Source organism: Pecten maximus, chromosome 6, assembly GCF_902652985.1.
Source record: "Pecten maximus chromosome 6, xPecMax1.1, whole genome shotgun sequence".
Lineage (NCBI taxonomy): Eukaryota > Metazoa > Mollusca > Bivalvia > Pectinida > Pectinidae > Pecten > Pecten maximus.
The window spans coordinates 8066713-8094670 of record NC_047020.1 but is presented as its reverse complement, the minus strand read 5'-3'; the positions used below and the strand labels follow the sequence as shown (position 1 = coordinate 8094670).

Here is a 27958-nt window from a genome sequence, read left to right as displayed (position 1 = left end):
AGTAATTATAAAACAATTCATTTTTTAAATAAAGATAATAAAGGCAACTTTGAACAATGATGTAGTTAGACTATTTCCAGTTAATACTGTCAGAGATCGAGCCACACACATCACAATTACCGATCACTATAATATCATTGTTAAAGGGATCATTTTGATTGATCACCAAACAAAAACATGCGAGGGAACTTCAGTAGCACGATACACGTCATTATCGTCTTCGGAGAAAACGTCAAAGCTGGTATTAGTATCAACATGTTAATAAATCGGTATGAAGGTGTGGATCACAACAACGCCTTCATATCACGTGGTAATCAGGGTGCGACCGTATCACATTTAATATTTTTGCCTTTGCTGCTGTAGTAGGACCTGTAGCGTTCTCCAGTCCGGCGTCACAGCACCACGCACGCCGATACTAGTAGGATGTCGGCTACAAACCAAATCCTCTCCCACAATCACTGACGGCAGCGTCACGTGCAGCCGATTGTCAATGAACATTGTCGATTTCATTTCTCTTGGGGTACCGTGTATTGTAGAAATAAGCTGTGCGCAATCATTCATCCATTCTTCATTTGGAAGGCGAGCGCGTGCTGGGACGTGGTAATAGATAATATATACTCACCTTTATCAGTCGATATTAACCCCGTCAACTCAGGTGACGTCTCAACTCACTCAAGTTACCGGACCATTAACGAAACCAGGATTCAAAGAAACTCATTCCAGGTAAGAGATTTATCTGATGTTTGAAATGCAACTAAGTCGAGTTGTTAAAGAATTAATGTTGTTCCATAGAAAAAAACAAATAACATAATTTAAATTGGTCATAGAGAAAGTTCATGCTACGTAATCAATGGATCTATGGTCCTTGGACTATCAGAGGATATTGAATCTAAAATAGATATTAAAAAAAGCTTGGAGGGGGCGGGGGGGGGGGGGGGGGGAGAGATCCAGGCGTCTTCTTGTCTTCTTTGTACTTGTTATACTATTGGCGTGGTAACATATTCACTGATTTTTTATATGTTACTTATTATGAAATTTCACTCTCAATGGATTTGTCGTGATGTTACTGCTGTACTGTCCATAGTTGTTACCAAGTGAGAACTACACTGCCTATAGCTGTGACGATAAATACTATTGCATTACTCAATTGCTACTGTAACTATAGCCCGAATTTCCTCTGGCCACCAGACATATGGTGTCAGGGCCAGAGGAAACTCGGACTTCTGTAAATAGTAACTATAACTACATTTTAAATATATGATTTTATATTTATATTCACTCTCCGTTATGATGACATTATTGCACTCTCCATAGCTATTAGGATATTATTGATTCACTCCCTGAAGCTGACCACTACTACACTGTCCATAGCTATTACGATATCAATTATTCACTCTCTAAAACTGACCACTACTGCACTGTCCATAGCTATCATAATATCAATGCTTCACTTCCAATGATTATATTGATATTAAAACCGTAATTTTCATGACTCTCATAATTTTTCTGTTTCACCTTCCATTGTTTTAATGATATTTATACTGAACTATGCCATAACCTCATGTTTGTTCTAGTGACAAGTCCAGTCACTACTCAAGACCTCTTCATCATATTTGTTTGTATTCTATGAGTCAATGTAGTATTACTATGCTCCTATATATCGTTGATATACCGACTGTATATGATAGAGAAATGTACTATGCTTTATTATATGTAATGACGGGTAATATTACATTTTTTCTGATAGGCCACTCCCTAGCTCTTACAACAAATGCTTGATTATTGTAGAGTTTTTCTGATGGGCCACTCTCTCGCTTATCACAAATGCAATCTAATTAAAATATAGATGGTCATTCTCACTACGTTACATGATCATCTAACAACATTATATAAAGGTCACGTCGGGGTGACCTTTGAGATGTGTGTATTTCACTTTCAGGGCGAATTGTTTATTTGTCGATGACCTCGAAGCAAATCATTTCGTCACAGCATGCATCTGAAGCAAACCATTTCGGTACAGCATGTAAATATAGCTATATGCGTTTTGGGACGAAAAGACATGAAACAAATTGACAGATTATGCAAGCTATGCACTCTAGTCATGCTAATTCCGACATCTAAAATTCACTTTCAAGATTCTGGAAGTAGTCATTTGATTGGCTAATCCAAAACGTAGTGAGAATAACCATCTAGATTTTAATTAGATTGATAACAAATGCTAAATCATCGTGAGATTTTTCTGATATGCCACTTTCTCTTACAACAAATGCGTACAGTCGATTGTGAAGTATTTCCATGGTCATAGCGCATTTCTCAGATAGGGTTAATGATTGTGTTACGTTGTTATTTTATTCTGGAAACTCCACCAGGAAGTGAATTTGAAAGGATAAGCTATATATATATTGATTTTTGATACACACTTCTAGTTGGATTACAGATCTGTTAAAGTTAACGAACCATATCCATAGCTTGGTTAAGGCATGACCGTGCTCAAGTGTAACGTATAAACCACTTAATCTGCATTGATATTTACGGTTGTTTACTGTCAGGGTGGATAAAGCGAAAACATTAAAAATGAAACAATATAAATATATGAGGTATAATGTCATAATATATCGCCAACACATACACAGCCGATACGCCATGTCATGGAAGATATATAGATATAGAGAATGTCCACAAAACTCCCCGGCGAAACCAAGATATATAGATCTAGAGGTAATCTACAAAACAGCCCGGCGAAACCAAGATATATAGATATAGAGGTTATCTACAAAACACCCCGGCGAAACCAAGATATACAGATCTAGAGAATGTCTACAAAACACCCCGGCGAAACCAAGATATATAGATCTAGAGGTAATCTACAAAACACCCCGGCGAAACCAAGATATACAGATCTAGAGAATGTCTACAAAACACCCCGGCGAAACCAAGATATATAGATCTAGAGAATGTCCACAAAACACCCCGGTGTAGCCAAAGTTGTCCCGAATTGAGGAAAGGCAAGATACGAAGACATTGGTGGTGTGAAATGGAAAGTGATGAATGAATACTGATGAAGACACGTAAGAATAAGTGTCTCCCTTCTGGTGTTCTCGTGGAGGCCCCTTTAGGCCTAATAGGGTAAGGATAGTGATATTGATGGCATAAGGTCATACTTCATAACGAAATTAAATAATTCACAGTATGATGATAAGCATGAAACTTCCCCTGTCAGTCCGCACTTTTTGAAATCCTGTGTAGCGTATCCGTTGACGTTATATATATACATATAGAGCCAAACACATCCCCTGAAGAGCGGCACAATGTAGCCGCGAAAGTACTAAGGAGACAGCAGATCTGTGTTTGGCTTTTTATTTTATTATTATTTACCGTCACATGGACATTTCAACTTTATTCTATATACATGTACATATATATAATTTCATCACATGAGTACACATTTTAAAGCGGTATACATAGAATCAACTCTGAGAGATGCAGGGCATATTTAAGAAGAAAAGGAAACTTCATGATAAAAATATATATGGACATGGTACACATTCGCCTAAGTACTTTGCTGTCTCTGTTGTCAGTATAACCCAGAAAGTGTCTCCTTAACACCATTACAAATCCTGGAGTGCACAAGAAGTGTGTGATGGCCCTGAACACCATTACAAATCCTGACGTGTACAGGAAGTGTGTGGTGGCCCAGAACACCATTACAAATCCTGACCTGTACAGGAAGTGTGTGGTGGCCCTGAACACCATTACAAATCCTGACCTGTACAAGAAGTGTGTGATGGCCCTGAACACCATTACAAATCCTGACGTGTACAGGAAGTGTGTGATGACCCTGAACACCATTACAAATCCTGACGTGTACAGGAAGTGTGTGGTGGCCCTGAACATCATTACAAATCCTGACGTGTACAGGAAGTTTGTGGTGGCCCTGAACATCATTACAAATCCTGACGTGTACAGGAAGTTTGTGGTGGCCCTGAACATCATTACAAATCCTGACGTGTACAGGAAGTGTGTGATGGCCCTGAACATCATTACAAATCCTGACGTGTACAGGAAGTGTGTGATGGCCCTGAACATCATTACAAATCCTGACGTGTACAGGAAGTGTGTGGTGGCCCTGAACATCATTACATATCTGAGAAACCTACAATAAACCGATACGTGTCTAACACCCCTCTGATATACTCCGCTAATAAGACTACATCCAGTGACATTTCTAAAGAACGTTATCAAGCTAACCTCGTCAGACGTATCAGCACTGATGCGTGTGATCCTGTAGGAAATAGGCCAACTGTCCAATCGGTCTCCTGGACACGGCTCACTCTCATTTGTAGTAGGAAGTGTAGAACCCATCAGTTTGGGTGATAATGTTTAATGATTTCATAATATCGTGGGTTTGTTGGTTGTGCCGTAAGCTACCGTGTCGATATAAGAGATATCCCCTCGATAGTGATATTATAAGGATATGCTAGTAGATTGTGGCATGGTAAAATGTGTTTGTCGATCCGTAGGTTATAAAGTTGTGTGTCGGTATTAATACTATGAAGATATGTCTGTTGGTACTGACATTGTAAAGATATGTATGTAGATCTTGATATTATAAAGATATGTATGTAGATCTAGACATGCATATAGATCTTGATATCTTAAAGACATGCATGTAGATCTTGATATTATAAAGATATGTATGTAGATCTTGATATTATAAGACATGCATATAGATCTTGATATTATAAGACATGTATATAGATCTTGATATTATAAGACATGTATGTAGATCTTGATATTATAAGACATGCATATAGATCTTGATATTATAAAGATATGAATGTAGATCTTGAAATTATCAAGACATGCATATATATATATTGATATTATAAGACATGCATATAGATCTTGATATTATAAGACATGTATGTAGATCTTGATATTATAAGACATGCATATAGATTTTGATATTATAAGACATGCATATAGATCTTGATGTTATAAAGATATGAATGTAGATCTTGAAATTATCAAGACATGCATATATATATATTGATATTATAAGACATACATATAGATCTTGATATTATAAGACATGCATATAGATCTTGATATTATAAGACATGCATATAGATCTTGATATTATAAAGATATGTATGTAGATCTTGATATTATATTACACATATCTCTTTACAATGTCACTATCGATAATGACATTGTAAAGAGATATGTGTCCATCTTGATATCATAAAGATACGTAATATTAAAGAGAAATGATATTTTTCATACTGTCCCCTATCCCTTATGAAAGAATTAGCTGTTTGGTAATCCGATTTGCCATTTATATCTCACGTCATCTCAGGCCCTATTTATAGACACAGTACAAGGAGATAGACCATTTGATTAGGTGATAAATTGACACTAATATTGCATGTCATAATGTATTAAACAACTTCCAAAGAACTTTTATGCAATAGAATGATCTGCAGGACATGTCGTATGCATTGGCCGCCATCTCTTACTGCTTGGTAATCAACAAATTTGACGAATATTTGGAAAACATTATTCATTGTTCCAAATTTACAGTGTCAATTACAACAATACCTTTAACTGGAAACCAGATGTGCCATATTTTAAAGCGCGATACCTATGTTATAATTGACTATATTGGGTCTGTATTTATACATGACCGTCGTGAGGACAAGCTTGTTGGACCAAATACATACAACGATAAAGACAAGGCAGAGACTAGTTAGAATTGAAATTGGCCGTATTATATATAATATACGTACTTGAAAATATGAATTATCAAGTCTGACACCCAACTTTATACATGTATACAAGAAAAACATTTGGTCCTAGATAACAGACACCAAAGATTGAAAGTGAAACAATGTCACTTGTTTAAAATAAAAATGAGTACCAGTCAACATCTTAAGCTAGATTCTTCTAATTGTGGTTAAGAAAATAGCATTTAAAGCAACCGCATTGCACACTTAGAATACGTACCATTTATATTTCTAAAAAGTAGACAACATTTTAGAAATGGCGTTCGCCTTTCTTGGAAAACATCAACTCTCATAACAACAGTGTACAGTCATAATAGCTTTGGCAAGCAGCTACACATTAGTAACTATAGAAAAATAATAATGGGGGAGACCTTGTCTTACTATTCTGATATACATGTATTTGTATAAAAATCAATTAAGGCATAGCTAAATATCTTACAGTTAATGTGTAGTGAATTGTCTTAATTGCTGTAGTAAAACGGATGCCATGACGTGAAAGTTGTAGTCATGGGGAAGCTGACAATTCAAAATGATTATTTTACCTGCTGTTGGTAAGAAATAAATATCGTTACCTGGCACCGTTTCCCAGGAAAATTGCTAGAAAATTGCAAGAAGTCAGCTAACAGTAAGAAACGATGTAAAATATTCAATTTATGATGAAGCGCCCTTCTGATCGCGATTTCCGCCGTCTGCTACAGAACGGTCTGATAACATATATTAGATAAGGGTCTTCTGGACCTGATATTTAAATGGCCTAGATCTGATTATGTTTTGGTTATTCAGGTAAGAGAACAGTTGTTTAATATTATTCAACAAGTAAAACACTTTCCTCGGGGTGTTGGTCATGCATAGAACAACTGTAAAGTGCTAGTTTTAATTGGATAAGAAAATATGTTATACAATAACAGTTGAAGGGAATGTAAATATAAACTTTGGACTGCTGCTGTTGTTATAGTCTCCATACATCTTCATCCCAAAGTGATGTTTGATTTCAAAGTTCGGGTATCTATTATGAGTATAAATGACAAATCAAGGCAGTCCAATAGTAAAAAATAATATCGAATGGACGCAAAACACCAATACTTACTACAGGGAAACCCAGTAACAATATCTTAACATATATATGATTGGATAAGTTTTTCATGATGTTAATAAATATTTCAGGATTCCAAATGATATTTCAGGATTCCAGCTGATGAGATATAGATAAATAAGATCGTTAATAGTTCAGCGTGCCCCCAACAGAAGATTGTACAAAAATATCTCTACGAGCAATCCAGCCTCACACGAGCCCCTAGACAATATCCTTCCATGGCGATGCGCGACAAAGGTCAGACGAGAAAATAATTGGTAGTTTATTGGGCACATAATGACAAACTCATGGCGATAACTCTGTCTTAGAATAAAGACATTTTCTGCTTTTGTTCAGTTACAATACAAATGTCATCTTAATCCCAGAAGTCATGCGCTGATTTGATCAAGAATAAACTGATCAGTCGACGTTAATAGAATGTTTTATTACTTCGCTTTAACGGCTGGAACGGTACCCCTGGTGCCATTAAAGTCAGAAAGTGTTCGTCATACAAAAGGTGCTGATAAAATGGGATACGTGTGCTGTTAGACATTACACTATATTATAGAGCTTAAGCGTTAACAAATAATGCTGAAACGTCAAAATTATGTAATATAAAAAATTGATCTGATAAGTTAAAAGTCAAATACATGTATTTTCACGTGCATGAATATAAATTTTCTTTAACTTAATAGGAAACACTTATGCAACGAATATGAATTATTACTTGCTGATAATTCGATGTCTGGCTGTGAATGGTTTGGGGCGGATGGATTAATAATCTGTCGATTTTTTCACATCACAGGTTTTGATTTCTATTTCTCAATAAACATGATCACGAACACTTTTATCTACTAGCCTACTATTAACTCGAGACCAATAAAACCTTCCTCTGTATACGGAAATAATTACAAACGAACCTTATTCAATAGTAAAAAGGAAACTTCCATTGAGAAACTACATTTACTGTGTTCGTACAAAGCATTTGTCGGGGTGAGCTACCCTAAATGTTTAGTTTGGTGATAGAGGACTTCGTAGACACTCTTGCTGTGTGCGTGCGCTTTGTGTGGACAAATAAAGCGTGTCCTTTTAATGTTGTTTTTCATATTGAACTTATTATTTAAGTTCCTGGAGGTAGTTATGGATAGCAATAATAGTTTATGTTTATGTCTATAAGAAGTGTCTTAACTTGAGACTTCCCAAAAGGTATTGCCTTTTCTCTCCTGGAAAGCTGACGCCAGGGTTGGGAGATAGACATATAGGTTTTTACATATCAACACATGTACAAACATTGTTCTAAACCGTGATACATCGGAGTTGTTACAATGATGGTAGGACAGGAGATTGGTATAGATATGTGCAAAATGTTTCAAGATAAAGTCGATACATTGAGGAGTCATTCCTTGTTGGCAAAATGCATTTTGTATATGTTTTTTGACATTTTTTTACCATACTGCAATGGAAACGATATTTTTACCTTTCAGACTACGGTAATTTCCTACGTATTGCCCGCGGGCTATACGATTTTTTTTACAGAAGAAGATGTCTAGTGCGGGCTATCTGCCGATGCGGGCTATCTTTGGATTATTTTTACTAAATTAAAAAAAAATGCGGGTTATGTGTTGTTAAATGTTTCCGTTTGTGACTGATTTCAATGTGCTGATATTCATACGTATATAAGCTAGGTTTACGCTATTTGTAAACAAAATAAAAAGTTTATATATATATATATTTACAAAATAAACACAATACATGTATTTCCATCATATGTCTCTGATTTCCATCATTCAAAGCATCATCGTTAGATCGCAAAGTCACCATCCGTCAAAGTCCGAGGGATAAGAATCACTTTTAAATAAATGCATATTGCCCGGGTCTAGTCGAGCAATATGATGGGCAAATGGACGGTCATCGTCGCTGCCTGTGTATAACCCGTATCGTTACACCAGGTGGTGGATGCGATTTTTAACATGTTGTCATCTCCTTTTCTAAAGATATTCAAAATGAAAAAGTCTAGGTTGGAATTTATAAATCTCTAACACGTTACAATCATCATGGTGCAAATAATGTTTTTTCTCCAAACATTTTTTTTGCGCTTTTTTGACAAAAATGGAGCTACATCCTTTCTTACACATATGGCTGAAAATTAAATGGATATTTTCTAATGTATAATAAAAAAAAATGTAGCACAAGCTCAGAAACGTACCATATTTGATTTGTGTTTCTTTCGATGCCACTCTTTTAACATCTTCGCTAACCAAGGTTTGTGATTACGTTACAATCCACGAACGTTCGAAATCAGACACCTTGGCTAGCGAAGATGCTGTTTTTAATATATTTAACGGTATCGTGAGTTAGCACCCCAACAATATATGCCATGCAAATGGTATATAGAAAAAGTGTAATGATTTAGTATAATGCTTCAAGATCAAGTTCAATTCAATTTATTCCAAGGACCTATCGGCCCATAAGTGAAAATAACAACATGGTAATGCATATATATACAATAAAACAGTTACATGGTCGGAGAGTGTTCAACATGATATTGTAAGCTTATGCATCTCATTAGTTTAACAAAATAATGATTAACTATTAATTTTTTCTGCCCTCTAAAAGCTAAATGGATAAATTTACCAGTTCTTTTACATTATTCACACTTAATAATTTGACTAATTTGAAAACACTTTGCTTTCTGTAATAATAATTTTTGACGAAGATCAGAGTAAAATGGACATTGTAGTAAAAATGATACTCGTCTTCAATTTACTCTAAATTACAACAAGCGCACAATCTGTTAACCCTAGGAACATTATGTTTTCTGCCATACTCTTTATTTAGATTATGCGACGAAAGTCTTAATTTAGCTAGACACTTTTTAAAAAAAAAAACACTATTAATGGGCTTACTTAGATAAAATTGTAAACAAAAATTATCGACTAAATGTTTATATACTACTCCTCGTGATGTAGCATTAATCCTATTAATGATTTCTTGCTGATACACATCCTTAATTCTGTTTTCTATAACACTATAAGTATAACAACCAATTGCAGTTTCATGCCAGAGATAAGAAAGTCCTACTTTATCAAGTTCATTTTCAATGTTAATTATCCATTCATCATGCGACTCAATTCTCTGTTCCAAACATGCTTTTAATATACAATTTGAAGTACTTTTCAGTTTTAGCCAATACTTAACATTTTTTAGTTTCCTAGTAATATATAACGGGAATCTGCCCAACTCCAAATACAGAAAATCATTACATGTAGATTTATTAACTCCAAGTAAACTTTTACAAAAGATAGTATGTACTTTTTCTACGTCTGGTGCTTTATGATGCCCCCATATTCCACTTGCATATCCTAGTATACCGGTACTCTAAATATATGTATCAAACACAGAACATTGTGTCTCAATATTAAATGAATGACTTTTCAACTTACTGTTTATGGCAAAGTAAGCTTTCCTACCTTGGTTAGCAACATGAATTTGAGTTCTTTTTAACTTTCCATTATAATTGAACAACATTCCACGATAATTAAATTCATAACTACTTAACATTAACTATATCTACATTATTATAAAACCATTTTTCATTGTCACGCAGTCTACCTCCGTTCCTAAATATCATGATTTTAGTTTTATCAACATTAAGCGATTTCCATTCATTATTATATAAATACAATGCATCTAACATTTCTTGAAGTGACTGTGGTGACTCTGCTATCAGAACGGTATCATCCGCATACGTAATTAAACATAGATTGATCAAATCAATTTCAACTGATTGGCAGTTCTCTCTAATAAAACACATTTCACAATCATTTACATATAAACTGTACAAAATAGGCGACAAAATGTCTCCTTGGAATAAACCAATCGTGTTTCTATAGTATTCTGACAATACTCCATTATGTTTGATGCAAGACTTCACATTATCATATAAAGATTGTATTATTTTTAACATCTTTCCATCAATTCCCTGTTTTATAAGTTTTGACCATAAACGACTTCTATCAATTAAATCAAAAGCTTTTTTATAATCTATAAAGCAGCAGTATAATCTTTTTGTATTTTCAAAGTTTTGTTAATTAAAGTTTGCAGAACAAAAATAGCATAATTTGTAGAAAACTAGGTTTAAATCCAAACTGAGCATCCGTTATTACATACTGTTTATCCCATTTCATCAGCCTCTTATTAAGAATAGATGTAAATAATTTGCCCATACAACTTATTATTGTCAAACCTCTGTAATTATTCGGATTATCGATATCACCTTTTTTGAAAATTGGAACTATACAACCTTTTGACCAAGATTCTGGAAAAAAGCCCGACTGAAAAATATTATTGAAGACATTTGTAATACATGGTAGCAACTCATTCTCACAATCAATAAAAAATTCATTTAAAATATTATCTTCACTACAACTTTTACCCCTTTTCAGATTCCTTATTGCAGCAACCACTTCATCCTCACTGATTTGTAGATCAATTCGTCGAAAATTGTCTCACCAGCCGTTATTGACACGTCACCATTGCCAAAGTAATCATTGTTTAAATTTTGGAAGTGTGCATATAATTCATCCAATTCTATATTAGACTGCATTGTCCTACTTTTAGTTTTCGAGAAATACTTATAAAACTGTTTTGGGTTATTTTTACAAATCAGATCTAACATATTACCTTCATGTCTGTTATATTGTCTGTTCAACCTGTTTTCAAGTCTTTTGTACAATGTCTTTTTTTTCTATAAGGATACGATACTTTTCTTCTGACTTAGAGCAGTTGAAGTTTCCCAATGCATGTTTATAGTCAAAATATTTTCTCTTACATTCATTTGTAAACCATGGCTTGTCATCTGACCTTTTAGAGCTATGTTGAACGTTCATATTGTCATTTTTGGAACACACTTTACGCACGTCACAATAAGGTAAAACACATGTATTAACAAGTTTACAAAAATCATCAATAACACCATTTACTTCATTTTGTGAACTGGCAATTCTATTACCAATATCTATAAGATTATTTATATTAACACTAAGATTATTTCTAATAATATTTACGTTTTCATTTCTCCATTTAACAGACTTACTTGCAACTCTTGCTGTAGTGTTTATTTTAGAATTTTCCGGTTTCTTTGTGTATTTCAACTTATCGAGATCGAGATCGAGATGAATGCTGCTAAGATATGTACGTTATGAACAATATTCATCAAATCATAAATAATACCTCCAAGTATTTGGATTGTAGCACGTTTCCGTGTACTTGACATTTTCACATAACAAAATTGTATTAACACTTTAATGCAACACGACAACAGACTGTTATGGTTCACTTTGAAATTCAAATTGCATTTTGTTCGGAGCACCAAAGGAAGTAATGGGATCTGATGACATATCAGATCATAAAACCCAAATGTGATCCACAGATATATGTTTCGTCGCGACTAAAACGGATATTACTGCAGCACTAACGTTTCGGGAGCAATATGCATGAAACCATCTCTTTGATCGTCGAATGTAAATCCTACAAATGGTTTAAACCCCGTTAGATGATGTAGGGATTTTCGGTGGCTTTAGCCGGAGCCAGAACATTCGTACTTGAAATAGTATTCTCAACAATCTTACATGTTTGTCCATGATAATTGCTTATCAATTAACAAGTTATAATAACACAATAGAGAATCGACGGTGATACATAAGCGTTTTATATATAAAACAAGACATATTTAATTGTCCATCTCCGAGTCTGATAGTCCAGGCCAACATGAACTTTCCACTCTACTACTGTACTTTCCCTCTATAGACACGTCACTTGGAAGGAATATGTACTATCATATGAAACTCTATCAATTTACAGTTATCTTAAAATACTGAGGTGAAATGGCTATTTAGTGGGATCATTTTACAAAATGTCAAGTAATTTGAATGAGCTGAGATGCTTACGTAACTACCTTATTCTAAAATAATTCCTCGTGATTGTTCATTTTGATTGTTTTACAGTCGAACATTGGCACGCTACCTCTCCCAATAGGATTAGGACACGCGATATCCCCATTTATAGTCTAGAGACAAAAGCACCATTCGGACTTAAATTCCCAATAGTGCATCTTAAAGGATGGTAGATCAAATGCACGATGTCGTAGAAATGTCACTTTAAGATAAAACTCGGAGTAATAAACGAGAAGAGGAAAGGTACAAATACTGTAAGCGTACATATATTAACGATAATATTATTTTAGCGGCTGAAACAATTCCGCTGATTTATCTTTTATAATCTAATAACACTTTCTTTGCGTTGATTTCTTCGGTTTTTCGCTAAAATTTGAGTACACTAAAATAATAGAAAACATTAATAGTGTTTTGACATAACTCAGTATATTGCTGGTTCTAGCCGAATGAAACTATAAAATACTACAATGTATTGATTGATCAATCTAATAACGTGTCAATCTAGAAATAAAACACCTCTAAGCGTAAATCTTGCAATAAATATATACTCATATACATATGCAATACGTATTAACTTTGTCATTATGTATAGTTATAAATAATCTTAACATAGTAGATAAAGACTGTGCTGTTCACATCGTATTACACAGGAGTTACCCGGATGGCCTTACTGAACGTTTACTATTTACGTTTGTTCAGTCAGTATAATACTGATCTGATCCAAATGCAATTGTAAACGCGAGTTCTTCCTGACGTGTTTGAATTGGAATATACAGAAATAAAAATAAAACATTAACGTCTCGAACACATTAAAACAATATATTAATCCTGTTTGTAACAAGCAGTTCCATTGGCTTAGAAATTGATGTTATCAGTCCATACCGTAAAACATTAGGTCGCCGTTTATAACGTCACTTTTGATTGGCGGATTGAGCAGCGAAACGTGAGAGAAAACAATCCATTAATAAAGCGAATTATTGTAGGGTATAGATAGAATTATAAGGATTTATTTAAATATATTTTTATGTAATGGAGTTATAAAACAAAAAGCCGGAGTGTATTCTCATCATAAACCGCTTGGTGTTATACCTCCATGACATAAAAACGTATTGAAGTTAATCCTTAAATCCTGTTAATAGTAAATGATGGAACATAGCGATAATATAGATAGCTAAATTCTATACCCGGGTATAATGACAATGATGATGTTATGCGATTTATCCTAGAATCTTTAAAGACAATATTCCTGAGTGATATTTCCAATCCCCTGTTGTTTTTTGTCACTTTAGCTTCGAACTCTATTGTTGCCGTTAAAATTGCAATTTTGGAATTCTCTTCAAATTTAACCAATTACCTGTTATAGCTATTGATGTATAAACGTGTCATCATACCACGTAATAATGACGTATAAACGTGATATTATACCACGTCATAATGACGTATAAACGTGTCATCATAAACGTAATAATGACGTATAAACGTGACATCATACCACGTAATAATGACGTATAAACGTGTCATCATACATCATACCACGTAATATTGACGTATAAACGTGACATCATACCACGTAATAATTACAAATGAACGTGTAATCATACCACGTAATAATGACGTATAAACGTGACATCATACCACGTAATAATGACGTATAAACGTGTCATCATACCACGCCTTAGTCTGTTTTATCCAATGATAACACCGCCATGATTTATTTCGTCCGATGTTACACTTAATTTACAGTAACCTTTGCTTTAACATCCCATTTTTATTATTTACACGCCCGCGCCAAAATCCTGTCACTGTAAACAAAAACGTGGCCACTGATGTGTACTTGATCTATTTAAAGTATTGTAAATCCGGAAATCACTTCTCGTGTTTAATTTCCTCCACATTCTGCCATTTATAGTTGTTAGGGACGGGCGAAGATCAGTTATTGTCATAATGCATTTAGTTAACACCATGTTCTTCTAAGCCATTTGTGGGACTTCCCTTTCTGACGTGTGGCTTTGTAGAAATACCATCGTACGTTCGAGGACGTGTTCATCTTGCTGTGTCAATACATTGGTGTATACATACATCAACTAACTTCTAAGGTTTAGTAAGTGCTCAAATCCACAGGCTTACACACGAATAGCGAAACTCTCTAGAAAATGTCATTTTTAGCATTCTACGAATAATCGATAACAATGAAATACTATCTAGTATCTACGTTAAGACAAATATAAATTTATGTCGGCATGGCCCTGGTCAGAGTCTGCAGCTTGTTTGCTGCTATCATAGAATACACCTAACTTCAATCACAAGGTAATATCTAGTAGACATTAAACATATCAATTACTTTAAATTCATATCCGACTTTATTTTTGCAAAGCAACAAAGACGGGGTAAAATAATTGGCCATGCCCAGGGTTGAAAACCAGAGATAAAACCCGTACAGAGCTAAAAAAAAAAACATGTTGCTGGTCTTAACATCAAAGCAATTAGCAAAAACGTGCTGATGTATTAAGCGTTCTTAATTTTAGCGCAAAACCAAATTAAAACAGATTAACGGAATGATGAATAAGGGTAACAACAATGATTGCCATAGGAACCAATGTAGATAAACTACAATTAACGTACTAACAATGATTGTCATAGGAACCAATGTAGATAAACTACAATTAACGTACCAACAATGATTGTCATAGGAACCAATGTAGATAAACTACAATTAACGTACCAACAATGATTGTCATAGGAACCAATGTAGATAAACTACAATTAACGTACTAACAATGATTTTCATAGGAACCAATGTAGATAAACTACAATTAGCGGTACAACAATGATTGTCATAGGAACCAATGTAGATAAACTACAATTAACGTACTAACAATGATTGTCATAGGAACCAATGTAGATAAACTACAATTAGCGGTACAACAATGATTGTCATAGGAACCAATGTAGATAAACTACAACTAGGGTACCAACAATGATTGTCATAGGAACCAATATAGATAAACTACAATTAACGTACTAACAATGATTGCCATAGGAACCAATGTAGATAAACTACAATTAACGGTACAACAATGATTGTCATAGGAACCAATATAGATAAACTACAATTAGCGGTACAACAATGATTGTCATAGGAACCAATATAGATAAACTACAATTAACGTACTAACAATGATTGTCATAGGAACCAATATAGATAAACTACAATTAACGTACCAACAATGATTGTCATAGGAACCAATGTAGATAATCTACAATTAACGTACCAACAATGATTGTCATAGGAACTAATGTAGATAAACTACAATTAACGTACCAACAATGATTGTCATAGGAACCAATGTAGATAAACTACAATTAACGTACTAACAATGATTGTCATAGGAACCAATGTAGATAAACTACAATTAACGTACTAACAATGATTGTCATAGGAACCAATGTAGATAAACTACAATTAACGTACTAACAATGATTGTCATAGGAACCAATGTAGATAAACTACAATTAGCGGTACAACAATGATTGTCATAGGAACCAATGTAGATAAACTACAATTAACGTACTAACAGTGATTGTCATAGGAACCAATGTAGATAAACTACAATTAACGTACTAACAGTGATTGTCATAGGAACCAATGTAGATAAACTACAATTAACGTACTAACAATGATTGTCATAGGAACCAATGTAGATAAACTACAATTAACGTACCAACAATGATTGTCATAGGAACCAATGTAGATAAACTACAATTAACGTACCAACAATGATTGTCATAGGAACCAATGTAGATAAACTACAATTAACGTACTAACAATGATTGTCATAGGAACCAATGTAGATAAACTACAATTAACGTACTAACAATGATTGTCATAGGAACCAATGTAGATAAACTACAATTAACGTACTAACAATGATTGTCATAGGAACCAATGTAGATAAACTACAATTAGCGGTACAACAATGATTGTCATAGGAACCAATGTAGATAAACTACAATTAACGTACTAACAGTGATTGTCATAGGAACCAATGTAGATAAACTACAATTAACGTACTAACAGTGATTGTCATAGGAACCAATGTAGATAAACTACAATTAACGTACTAACAATGATTGTCATAGGAACCAATGTAGCTAAACTACAATTAACGTACCAACAATGATTGTCATAGGAACCAATGTAGATAAACTACAATTAACGTACCAACAATGATTGTCATAGGAACCAATGTAGATAAACTACAACTAGCGTACCAACAATGATTGTCATAGGAACCAATGTAGATAAAGTACAATTAACGTACTAACAATGATTGTCATAGGAACCAATGTAGATAAACTATAATCAACACCATCATAATTTAGCGGAATGTTTCAAACGCGAAAAAAATAGTACCTCTGGAATATGTGTATTTACAGTATAATAAGACACCAACATACATAGGAACATCTCGTGTACAGTATATAAATAGCTCACACTGAATAGGAACATCTCGTGTACAGTATATAAATAGCTCACACTGAATAGGAACATCTCGTGTACAGTATATAACTAGCTCACACTGAATAGGAACATCTCGTGTACAGTATATAAATAGCTCACACTGAATAGGAACATCTCGTGTACAGTATATAACTAGCTCACACTGAATAGGGACATCTCGTGTATAGTATATAAATAGCTCACACTGAATAGGAACATCTCCTGTATAGTATTTAAATAGCTCACATTGAATAGGAACATCTCGTGTACAGTATATAAATAGCTCACACTGAATAGGAACATCTCGTGTACAGTATATAACTAGCTCACACTGAATAGGGACATCTCGTGTACAGTATATAAATAGCTCACACTGAATAGGAACATCTCGTGTACAGTATATAACTAGCTCACACTGAATAGGGACATCTCGTGTATAGTATATAAATAGCTCACACTGAATAGGAACATCTCGTGTATAGTATTTAAATAGCTCACATTGAATAGGAACATCTCGTGTACAGTATATAAATAGCTCACACTGAATAGGAACATCTCGTGTACAGTATATAAATAGCTCACACTGAATAGGAACATCTCGTGTACCGTATCTCGTGTACACTCACTATGAGTTATAAGGGAGTGTATTATGACTCAAATGTCAATAACATGCTGTTACATTAAGTCGCTCGTTGATCCCTCCAAAGTTTTGCAAAACTGAAAAGGCTCCTCACAGGTGAGGCCGAGCTGGAACATATGGACCTACAAACGGGACGGTGATAACGCGCTGATTGTCATCAGATGAGGTTACCCCCAATGATCAGACAAGCTGTCAATGATGGGACCGACCCCGTTAGTTAAATCTTTACATTATATGTAGTACAATCGGCTAGATAATCAATAATGAATATTTACAATGCTTTTAGACATTGACGTGCAAATTGTAAAAACGCCGTTAGTGTGTCCATACTAATTTGAGATGGGTTAAGGATGTATACCTTCTTATGTTTGTGGGCTTGTGTAGAGGAATCGTTCCCCTATAACATAAATAACATCAGGATTATACAGAAAAGTACAATGCAACCCTGAAGTTCTGACATTGTATCCAATAATTAGAAAGCAAGTTTGCCGGCAGACAGGCGGAATAGTAGCAAGCTCATTTTTTTGACTGTGCATACATTAAAGGCAAAAACCATTAAATGAGAATTTGTCCTTTTTACTGTAACTTACTTGTATTTATGTAATTCATCTGTCTCTGTTTCCGCTATGCGTGCTAGTTGACGATCTATGTGCTCTAACACAGGGCCCGTCCTTAAATTACCTTAGCTGTTAATAGGACGCTCAAAAATGTCAAACCAAACCATATAGTCTAACAAATGGTTCTGATCTCCATCTTAAATGAGTGAGGAATCTACGTTTTCCAGACATGTTTAATGAATTCTTAATCGACATCACAAATGATGGAAATCTGCAAAGTACACCAGGAAATCAAAGTGACAAGTTAGTCATATCATAATGATTGATGTTCATAAAGCACTCATTCTCTTAATTTTTAGCAATAAAACAAACGTAGAAACATATGTCTAACGTTTAAACAAACATCTACATCTGAAATTGTAAAACAAAACGAGTGAAGGCCGATTCTAGTAAATAGAGCCACTCACTTCCCGTATGTGTCCTGTGTCAGTAAATGTTAGAATGTGTTAAAAAGATATTATATGGGTACAGATTAAGTTTTTGTTTGATTTCATCAATTTACGTCCTAACGACATGACGTACAGATAATAGACACTACTGTGACGTCACTACTAGTTATATCAATAGTTCGATAACCCTGAAACAAAACAAGGACTAACTGTGTTACCTTCGTTAAAAGGCTGCTGTCATCTTTCCCGATCAAACCATTAATAAACAATGTGAATTATTGATACATATCTTGATAACAGGTTTTATTTCTTAGGAAGTGAGACGAGAAAGAGTAAGCTACATTCTGTCTCAAATGTGATACATGTACATTGAATAGTCTTAAGAATGCCTAACATGATAAGTCAGATAATTTGTGATCACACTGGACAATTTAATTGGACAACCGCTGTTGAAGTATGGGAGTTCGCGCTGTGATAGGATCGGTGATTATGGAATCTTCCTACAGTTTAATTACGATTTTAGGTCAAAAGATACTATCCGGTATTTTGTAAGGTGACACCATCCGGTATTATGTCAGGTGACACTATCCAGTATTATGGCAGGTGACACTATCCGATATTATGTCAGGTGACACTATCCGGTATTACTAGTATGCCAGGTGACACTATCCGGTATTATGTCAGGTGACACTATCCGGTATTATGCCAGGTGACACTATCCGATATTATGTCAGGTGACACTATCCGATATTATGTCAGATGACACTATCCGATATTATGTCAGGTGACACTATCCGGTATTATGTCAGGTGACACTATCCGGTATTATGTCAGGTGACACTATCCGGTATTATGTCAGGTGACACTATCCGGTATTATGTCAGGTGACACTATCCGATATTATGTCAGGTGACACTATCCGGTATTATGTCAGGTGACACTATCCGGTATTATGTCAGGTGACACTATCCGATATTATGTCAGATGACACTATCCGGTATTATGTCAGGTGACACTACCCGATATTATGTCAGGTGACGCTATCAGGTATTATGTCAGATGACACTATCCGGTATTATGTCAGGTGACACTATCCGGTATGTCAGGTGACACTATCCGGTATTATGCCAAGTGACACTATCCGATATTAGGTCAGGTGACACTATCCGATATTATGTCAGATGACACTATCCGGTATTATGTCAGGTGACACTATCAGGTATTATGCCAGGTGACACTATCCGGTATTCTTTAATAAAACGTGCCGTAGCGAAGTTGATAGTGCTGCATTTATTTGTCTTGCGACCTTTTAATAAGTCAATAAAATCAATATCATGTCTAATAGAGGACTTTTTTTGGGGGGGGGGGGGGGGGGGGGGGGGGGGGGGTATATTGTTTCAGATGTAGACGAATACAGAAATATTATTGCATGTTCATGTTAAAGTATATGTCAGCAGACTTGTTCTCTCCACAGAGCTTAGAAGTTGAAATAAATCCATTAATCGTGGTTTGTGTTTTACAGGTAGCCCTAGAAACCTTCCCCGTGATGGACCAGACACTACTATACCTGGCTGTGTACCTGTCAATATTACTACACGTCACAACAGGTAAATATTTGGAATCCTGATATCAACAATGATATTCCAGACGAAGTTAGGGGGTATACTGGAATCAGCTTGTCTGTCTGTCCGTAAATAAAATGTCCCGACATCTCCTCCTAAACTGGTGTACCGATTCCAATGAAATTTCACACAAATATATTTACATTCTGTGTTGCATTTGCCTATATGTCGCTTGTAAACCAAATTGTATTCATGAGACTATATACTACAATTTACAGTGATTCGGTCAGAGTAGGAATACAGCCCCAGGTGTTGCAGGTCAAAACAATGGCCGCCAGTTACTTTCAGCCTGGAGAGCTTTCGAATGCTAGCATTTATAATCCACAACAAAAAAATAAAGCAACTTCACAAGTTATGAGAGTAATATTTTATAATCTAAACAAAATTTAGTCATCACAAAATAACTATAAGCGCCGTTCTTGATCTAGGAATTATCAAATTGTCAAAGTCAATGTCGTCACACTCACAGGGGCTCGTTTCCGAATTTTCAGAAATGCAAGACACGACATTAAACATTTACATTAAAAGTCCAGTATTGATATAAAGAAAATCTCGTGAAAAATCGGGAGTATCGACATGGTTTCCGGTTGTGTATGTATATGGAATTTTAGTTTTGTGGTTATTCACTGATGTCAAAGGCTTACCTTACAAGATCGAGCCCCTGTGAAGTTGAAAATCGTCTGCTAAGATATGACTGGTTAGACTTGTCGAATCTGTTTCGAACGAAATACAAATGTATCCTTGGAATCGTTCTCACCTACTGTCAAGACGACTTTCATTTAGAATTTAAGAACTGATATTCTTCTGAAAATAACGTAAATCCAGTCGATTGAAACGTAGGTGTTTCCGAGGAATCGAGTCTGTCCTGCACAATACCCGTTCAAAGCCGCATCACTTCTAAATGCTAACCGTATAGCATTGCGCCGAAAAACGGCTTGGATTTTAAACAATCAGAAATTATGCAGTTGTGAATAATTTGACGATATCTACAAACGTATATGAAATAGAAAATAAAGCCAAATCTGTGCAAAACTATTGTATGTGTTTGCTATTAATAGCGACACGAGGGACTATATTATTCCTTCTGGAAATGTCGGCTGTTCCGGTATTTGAACTAGATGACGTCAGTGATAGGGTAAGCGGCAAATTTAAACGCGTCATAATCAACAGTTAATAAAAAAAACTTTATGAATGTAAATATAAGCATTGAACTGTACCAAATGGTAGTATACAGTCGATATGAATACAATTAACGGGCGACATTCTATTTATCTGTCACCCAAATTGTATTCATATCGACTGTATACTACCATTTGGTAACAGTTCAATGCTTAAATAAAGGACCATGTATAGATGTGCAGGAAACCTGTTTTCTCAAAATTATGGTTGCTGTAATAACTGGTCACTATAAATAGTTTTTTCGATAAAGAGCTATAGCCCGATTTCATTCATCATTGGTCAAATGTTGTAAGTAAACAAAGCATATAGTTTCCAAAACTATCACCATGGCAACACAGTCTAGGCCTCTTATTGATAAAAACTTACATAATGTCCAATTTTGATCACATTTGGTGTATAGGTGTATAGGGTTTTCCGAACAGCACTCTATAGGTTTGGTGCCATGACAACCATGCTAAAATGTAAAGTAAATGGCGGCCGATCATTGGTCGGAATTTAGATATTGTCCGATTTTGACCAAATTTGGTACATAGGTTTTATAAGGATATGCCGAGCAGAACTAAATAGGTTTTGTTGCCATGACAACCATGCTAAAGCAAACGGCGGTCTTCTTTTTCTTCTTCTTCTTCTTCTTCTTCTTCTTCTTCTTCTTCTTCTTTCGCCTTGGACTTTTTCTCGAAAACTCTTTGTCGGATTCTAATGAAACTTTGCACGAGTATAGGGGTGTGTTAGGAGGGGTGCAAGAGCCCTTTTTTTCGAAATCGAGTAAACAAATTGGCCGTCATAGCGTGGCTTCTGATTGGCTGAAATTTAGATATTGTCCGATTTGGGCGAAAATTGGTTTTTCGAGGGAAGGCGAACACAAAGGTACCACTTTCGAAAACCGGTGTTGCCATGAAAACGAAATGGAGGCCTCTGATTGGTCGAAAATTAAATATTGTCCGACTTTGATGAAATTTGGTATGTCGGTACATCATGGGACACCGGTCACTCTTGTAACCTCACTTTCACATTTTGATAAAATGGCCGCCATTGCCTGGCTTCTGATTGGTTCAAATTTACAGATTGTCCGATTTTGATTAAATTTGGTATGTACGTACATCATGGGACACCGACCACATTCGTTACCTCAATTTCACATTTTAACAAAATGGCCGCCATTTCCTGGTCTCTGATTGGTCTAAATTTAGATATTGTCTGATTTTGATGAAATTTGGTATGTATGTACATCATGGGACACCGGTCACTCTTGTAGCCTAACTTTCATATTTTAACAAAATGGCCGCAATTTCCTGGCCTCTGCATGCAAAATTAATTCTAAATTAGTGAAAAATCAAATTACAGTATCAGTGCTATGATACCGTATTTTGCAAATAACAAGGAGCGGGGTATTAGTCAGCCATCGGCTTACAGTTCTAGTTCAACATATTCTTGTAATTTGTCATGATTTATATGTTACGAACAACAAAGAGAGGCTTTAAGCAAGACAGGTAAAACGAGAAGGGAACTGAATTTACCTGTGTTATGTTTATAGATGCTGGAATAGCTGAAGAAGATTACAACTATAACAATTTAAGACAATTCTATGACGATTTAGTCATGGATAGTGCCCCATCTTCTGAGAAAAGAGTAGCTCCGAAATATCCTCAGGACTACTGGGGTAGATCGGAAACTAGCCGAACAAACGACAACACGCTCTTCAATCTATTCCGAAGAGGTAGTACATGGGGTCAGAGCGGAACTGGCAGATCGGGAAGGTGGAGCGGTAGTCAAAGGATCACACCTTACGTCACATACGGTGACGGAGTAAACTACAAAAGTAACAGAAACAACTACGGCCTGTTCACCCCGAGCTCTTGGTATGGTCGTGGTTGGTACAACGGGCTGTCACGTGTTCAGCAGCCAAGTTATCGTCAGGAACGACGGAGCAGAAATTCATATGCGAATCTTTATTAGGCTCTTAATTATATCTTTTACAATTAATCTCATAATATATCATATATTGACATTGGGAGGCAAATTTTAACACTGGAATATATACGGTATCAAAGCAGTACAAATGAATCATATTATTATAAATCGGCTGGAGTCTGTGAGTTCTGAATGCTATCCACACACATACGAGATGGCTATTACCAGGCAGTGTCGTCATTAACGCTACCGAGAAGACAGAGAAGATAAACACATGGACGGAACTATCTTGACTTCATTAAAACACAGAATAAATGCTGTAGATGATATAAGCAAGGAATTCGGTACAGAGTGTGAGAATTGTACATAGCACGCGTTTGACTGGAAATACCGTTTGCCTCCCTGTATTCAGATAGAACTGTTTAAATTTATTAATATTTACATATTTTAAAAGCTATTTTTCTATTTCAATGAACAGCAATGTATTTCAAAATGGGATTTAAGTACCAGGAACAGGTATAATGTATATGAAACTGTTAATGAAAATATTGTTCCAAACATCATCTTTGTGGGTGCGATACCTTTTTTAGGACCTGAGTACGAAAGGTCAATACTAACTGTGGTAGTGTATTCTCCAATTTTCAAATTTATCAAAAAGTGTCTTTAGTCTAAATTCATAACTGTTCAGGATATCAGACTATTTGTAATATTTGAATATATTAATTTCAATTTACTAGTATATTTAATCAAGATGAAATCTTCTTCTTTTCTTTAAATGTAAAAATCTACCTTTCTCCTGAGTGATGGATGTAACTGCTGTTGTCGTTTTACTTTTCAATAAAACGTGAAACATTTGATACTGTGTTCTAGCTCTCTACACACACGTCTACGTCACTCAACGTACGATCTATACCACATATATTACCGAGACATTTCACCATTACCATGTTCGATACATTATTACGAAATGTGTCATTCTCCTTTTTTGGCGTATACAACTACGAGTATAAATTCACTTTAGAGTAACCATATACACCTCGTACATGTTTATTCCGAACTTCCTAGAAATAAGAAATTAACGTAAAGAAACGAAGATATAGTAAATAACTGAAACTGATAGGAGATATTGAAGAACGACGTATTTCTGAACTGATAGGAGATAAAGTATTGATGGTAAGATCAAACAAAGGGGACAACGTGAAGAATTTTATTCAAACTTATATGAATGTCGACGTAAATTATGTCACCAGACATACATGAATAAACAACAACCTTTTGCAAATGCCATGTAAAGGCACATAATGATTCAATTTTATAGGAGCAGCATCATTATTGGTTAAAAAAAAATGACGTCACAATAGTGTCATTCCTTTCGAGTCGACACTAGTTTGATAAATTCAATTTGTACTCCCATGAGTTATAACCCTTATATATAATCAACATCGCCTAGATGTGTTACCAAGTTGGCGAGAGGAGCATCATGCCAACTTCTATCACCTGAACCAATGGCTACTGCCAGTCCGAGACATAACACAATTGTCAACTGCGACTAATGACTCTCAAAACAACGAATTGTAAATTGTCAGTCAGAGAATTCCGTGACACACTACAATTGACAATTGTAACCAATGTTTCTCAAAACAACGAATTGTAAAAGAAGCCATGCATGTATGGGGAGCCATAACTGCCGAATTATATGAGATATATAACACTCTAAAGCAGTTGTGGCTTAAAAGTAGCTTTTTCTGATAATTAAATTGTTGCTGAATTATCACTTGGGAAAACCATGAAACAGTGCATTCACGATTGATCAATAGCTTGGTTCTAAAGGTGTGGCGAGAGTTAGGTCATTGTGCTCGGTAGAATTATTAATCCCGTTCATGTCAGCTGGCTGCGTGACTTTGAATCGTACACCTGTATTGCTTTCGAGAGTTTTATATAGGAAGCTCAGTTAGCAACTTGAACAATATTCAAGAATGTGTCGCATATGGCAGGTGTGGAATAGCATCTACAAGTATGACTTATGACAGAAAATCTTTAATCTAATCACGGCTACAAATGTTCAGCACACCGACACTTTGATATTTGATATGCCCTAATCAGCCTTCCCAAGGGAGAAACCGACACATATGATGATCTCCTCAATGAAATACCACCAAAGTTCAATTAAATCGTTTGGGCAGAGTTCCTCAGGGGAGACTACCACAGATGGAGAAAGACAGTGAACGGTAACACTTACAGGGGAAATGACCACAGATTGAGATAGTTTGGTCAGTAGGCGGTTTAGATGGAAATATCACAATCGTGCCTCTTCACCAACACTCAGGAAAGGAATAGCAAAGAAACTTACCGTTAACAAAAGAAAGGAATTACAAAGAAACTTACCGCTAACAAAAAGAAAGGAATAACAAAGAAACTTACCGTTAACAAAAATCAAAGAATGTCATTTATACATTGTCGTATTAAAACATGTTTTGTTAACGTTCCTTTGATTAATGAAAAAGGAAGAATATACAACTCAACGCCGAAACAATATACATAGGAACAAAGGGCGCATGTTGTACATCGACTTCAGACATGTAACAAATAGCGAGAGAAAGCATGGCTCCGGAAAGACAAATGTTGTCTGATTAGGAGACATTATGATGACTACCCGTTTATGTATAGTTGAAACATCGCAAGTAAAACATAGTGACTTTTGATTTATCTCAGGAAGAAAAACCTTGGCTAAGTAGATTTCTGCTCAAGACAATTTCTAAATTACCTAATAATCTAGAGTAGTTAATAAGCTCTGATATGTAATTTCCTGTATTTAGAATTGCTATCAACATTGATTAGTAGCCTCGCAATTAGAACATGCTTTTGAAAAGCGACTCAGCTGTGAATTCTAATGTCCAGATCTTTACAATGTTATGGATTACCAGACATGTAAAGAGAGATACGAATATTATTTCAAAGTAAAAACCCCCAATGATCATAAATGTAATCATTACCGCACAATAAGGTAAATATTTACATTGTACATTGTATTAACTGGGGAATAAACAGTGACATATAATATAAAACATACATGTAGTCATTATCGAACAATAAGGTAAAGATTTATACGTACATTGTATTACCTGGGGAATAAACAGTGACATATAATATAAAACATACATGTAGTCATTATCGAACAATAAGGTAAAGCTTTATACGTACATTGTATTAACTGGGGAATAAACAGTGACATATAATATAACACGTAAATGCATTACAAGTTGCTTGATATCTGATGGATCATTGAGCTCCGTAAGATAATACAATTATTGACTGTCGTTGGTGGACGCGTATGTCCTGTTATTCCTACCTCTAATTCAACAATTTATTGTCGGATGAAATGAAATGACGTGACTGTTATCAAACTGACAATTTGTATATCAGAAATTAAATGTCTTTAAAACATTTTTGACATTCTGAAAAACCGTTAGTTTTGCAAGCTCGATAAAAACCGTGGATTTTCATTTGACAACAAAATAAAACCGATGTGTCAGCATACCTTATTTCCGAATCGAAATCAATTGAACGTAAACAAAGTATGGCCAAACCCATTATTTACACTTAAACCTTTAAGCCACACGATACGTTGATACAACCAATATAACGTCAAACCATAATAACACATCGTCTCAAAACCGCTAAAGTAGAACCAGGCGACAAAGAAACCATCGAAACCATACTCAGCCTCTAACATGAAATGCTTCCAAATCGCGATAAAGCTGCCATAAAGCTTCCTAGCATCCGCCATACAGTAAACGCTATAGGGGAACGATGTTATTATCCAGCAATAGAAAGTTTACATTAAGAAAGTAGTAATATGTATTTACATAACTGTAACAGTTCCCGAACACTGCGAACACCGTTGAAAATGGGTGTAATTGAATAGATTCCAGGATCCATATCAGTTTGTTTTGTTAATGTGTTATTTTTACCTACCGATAAAAAATACACATACGCGTACTTAGTAGGGAAATGGCATATAACGGAAGATGGTGTTTAATAAAGTTATTGAAAAAAGAATATCAAGTTAAACCTGATGTTTTTAGTTTTTCGACAAGGGGTATACATTGACACTGTAAAGCGATTCAATGACCTTGCCTGTTACTGAAAAGCGTTCGAAAATCTCATACTCAGCTGCAATTCTAATAACGCAACATATCAATTCTATTTTAACCTAATATGGTCCGATCGCAGACGACAATCGCAACGCTGGTGATATTTCATTTTTTTCATGACAAGACGAAGCAG

The 27958-nt window shown here is 35.1% G+C and overlaps 1 protein-coding gene across 1 annotated transcript; it reads left to right on the top strand.

Annotated features, from left to right (window-relative positions):
• The first annotated feature begins 374 nt into the window (after positions 1–374).
• LOC117328862 lies at positions 375–24528 on the top strand. The gene is made up of 3 exons (XM_033886446.1): positions 375–723; positions 20482–20566; positions 23295–24528. Exons 2-3 carry the CDS (start codon positions 20506–20508, stop codon positions 23714–23716), a joined length of 483 nt encoding a protein of 160 aa, XP_033742337.1. The 5' UTR covers positions 375–723; positions 20482–20505; the 3' UTR covers positions 23717–24528.
• The last annotated feature ends 3430 nt before the right edge of the window (positions 24529–27958 follow it).

Excerpts from the sequence above, each read along its gene's own strand:
- LOC117328862 (XM_033886446.1), top strand. The coding sequence starts at position 20,506 with ATGGACCAGACACTACTATACCTGGCTGTGTACCTGTCAATATTACTA. Across the intron at positions 20,567-23,294 it reads ATTACTACACGTCACAACAG|ATGCTGGAATAGCTGAAGAA; the intron begins GTAAATATTTGG and ends TTATGTTTATAG.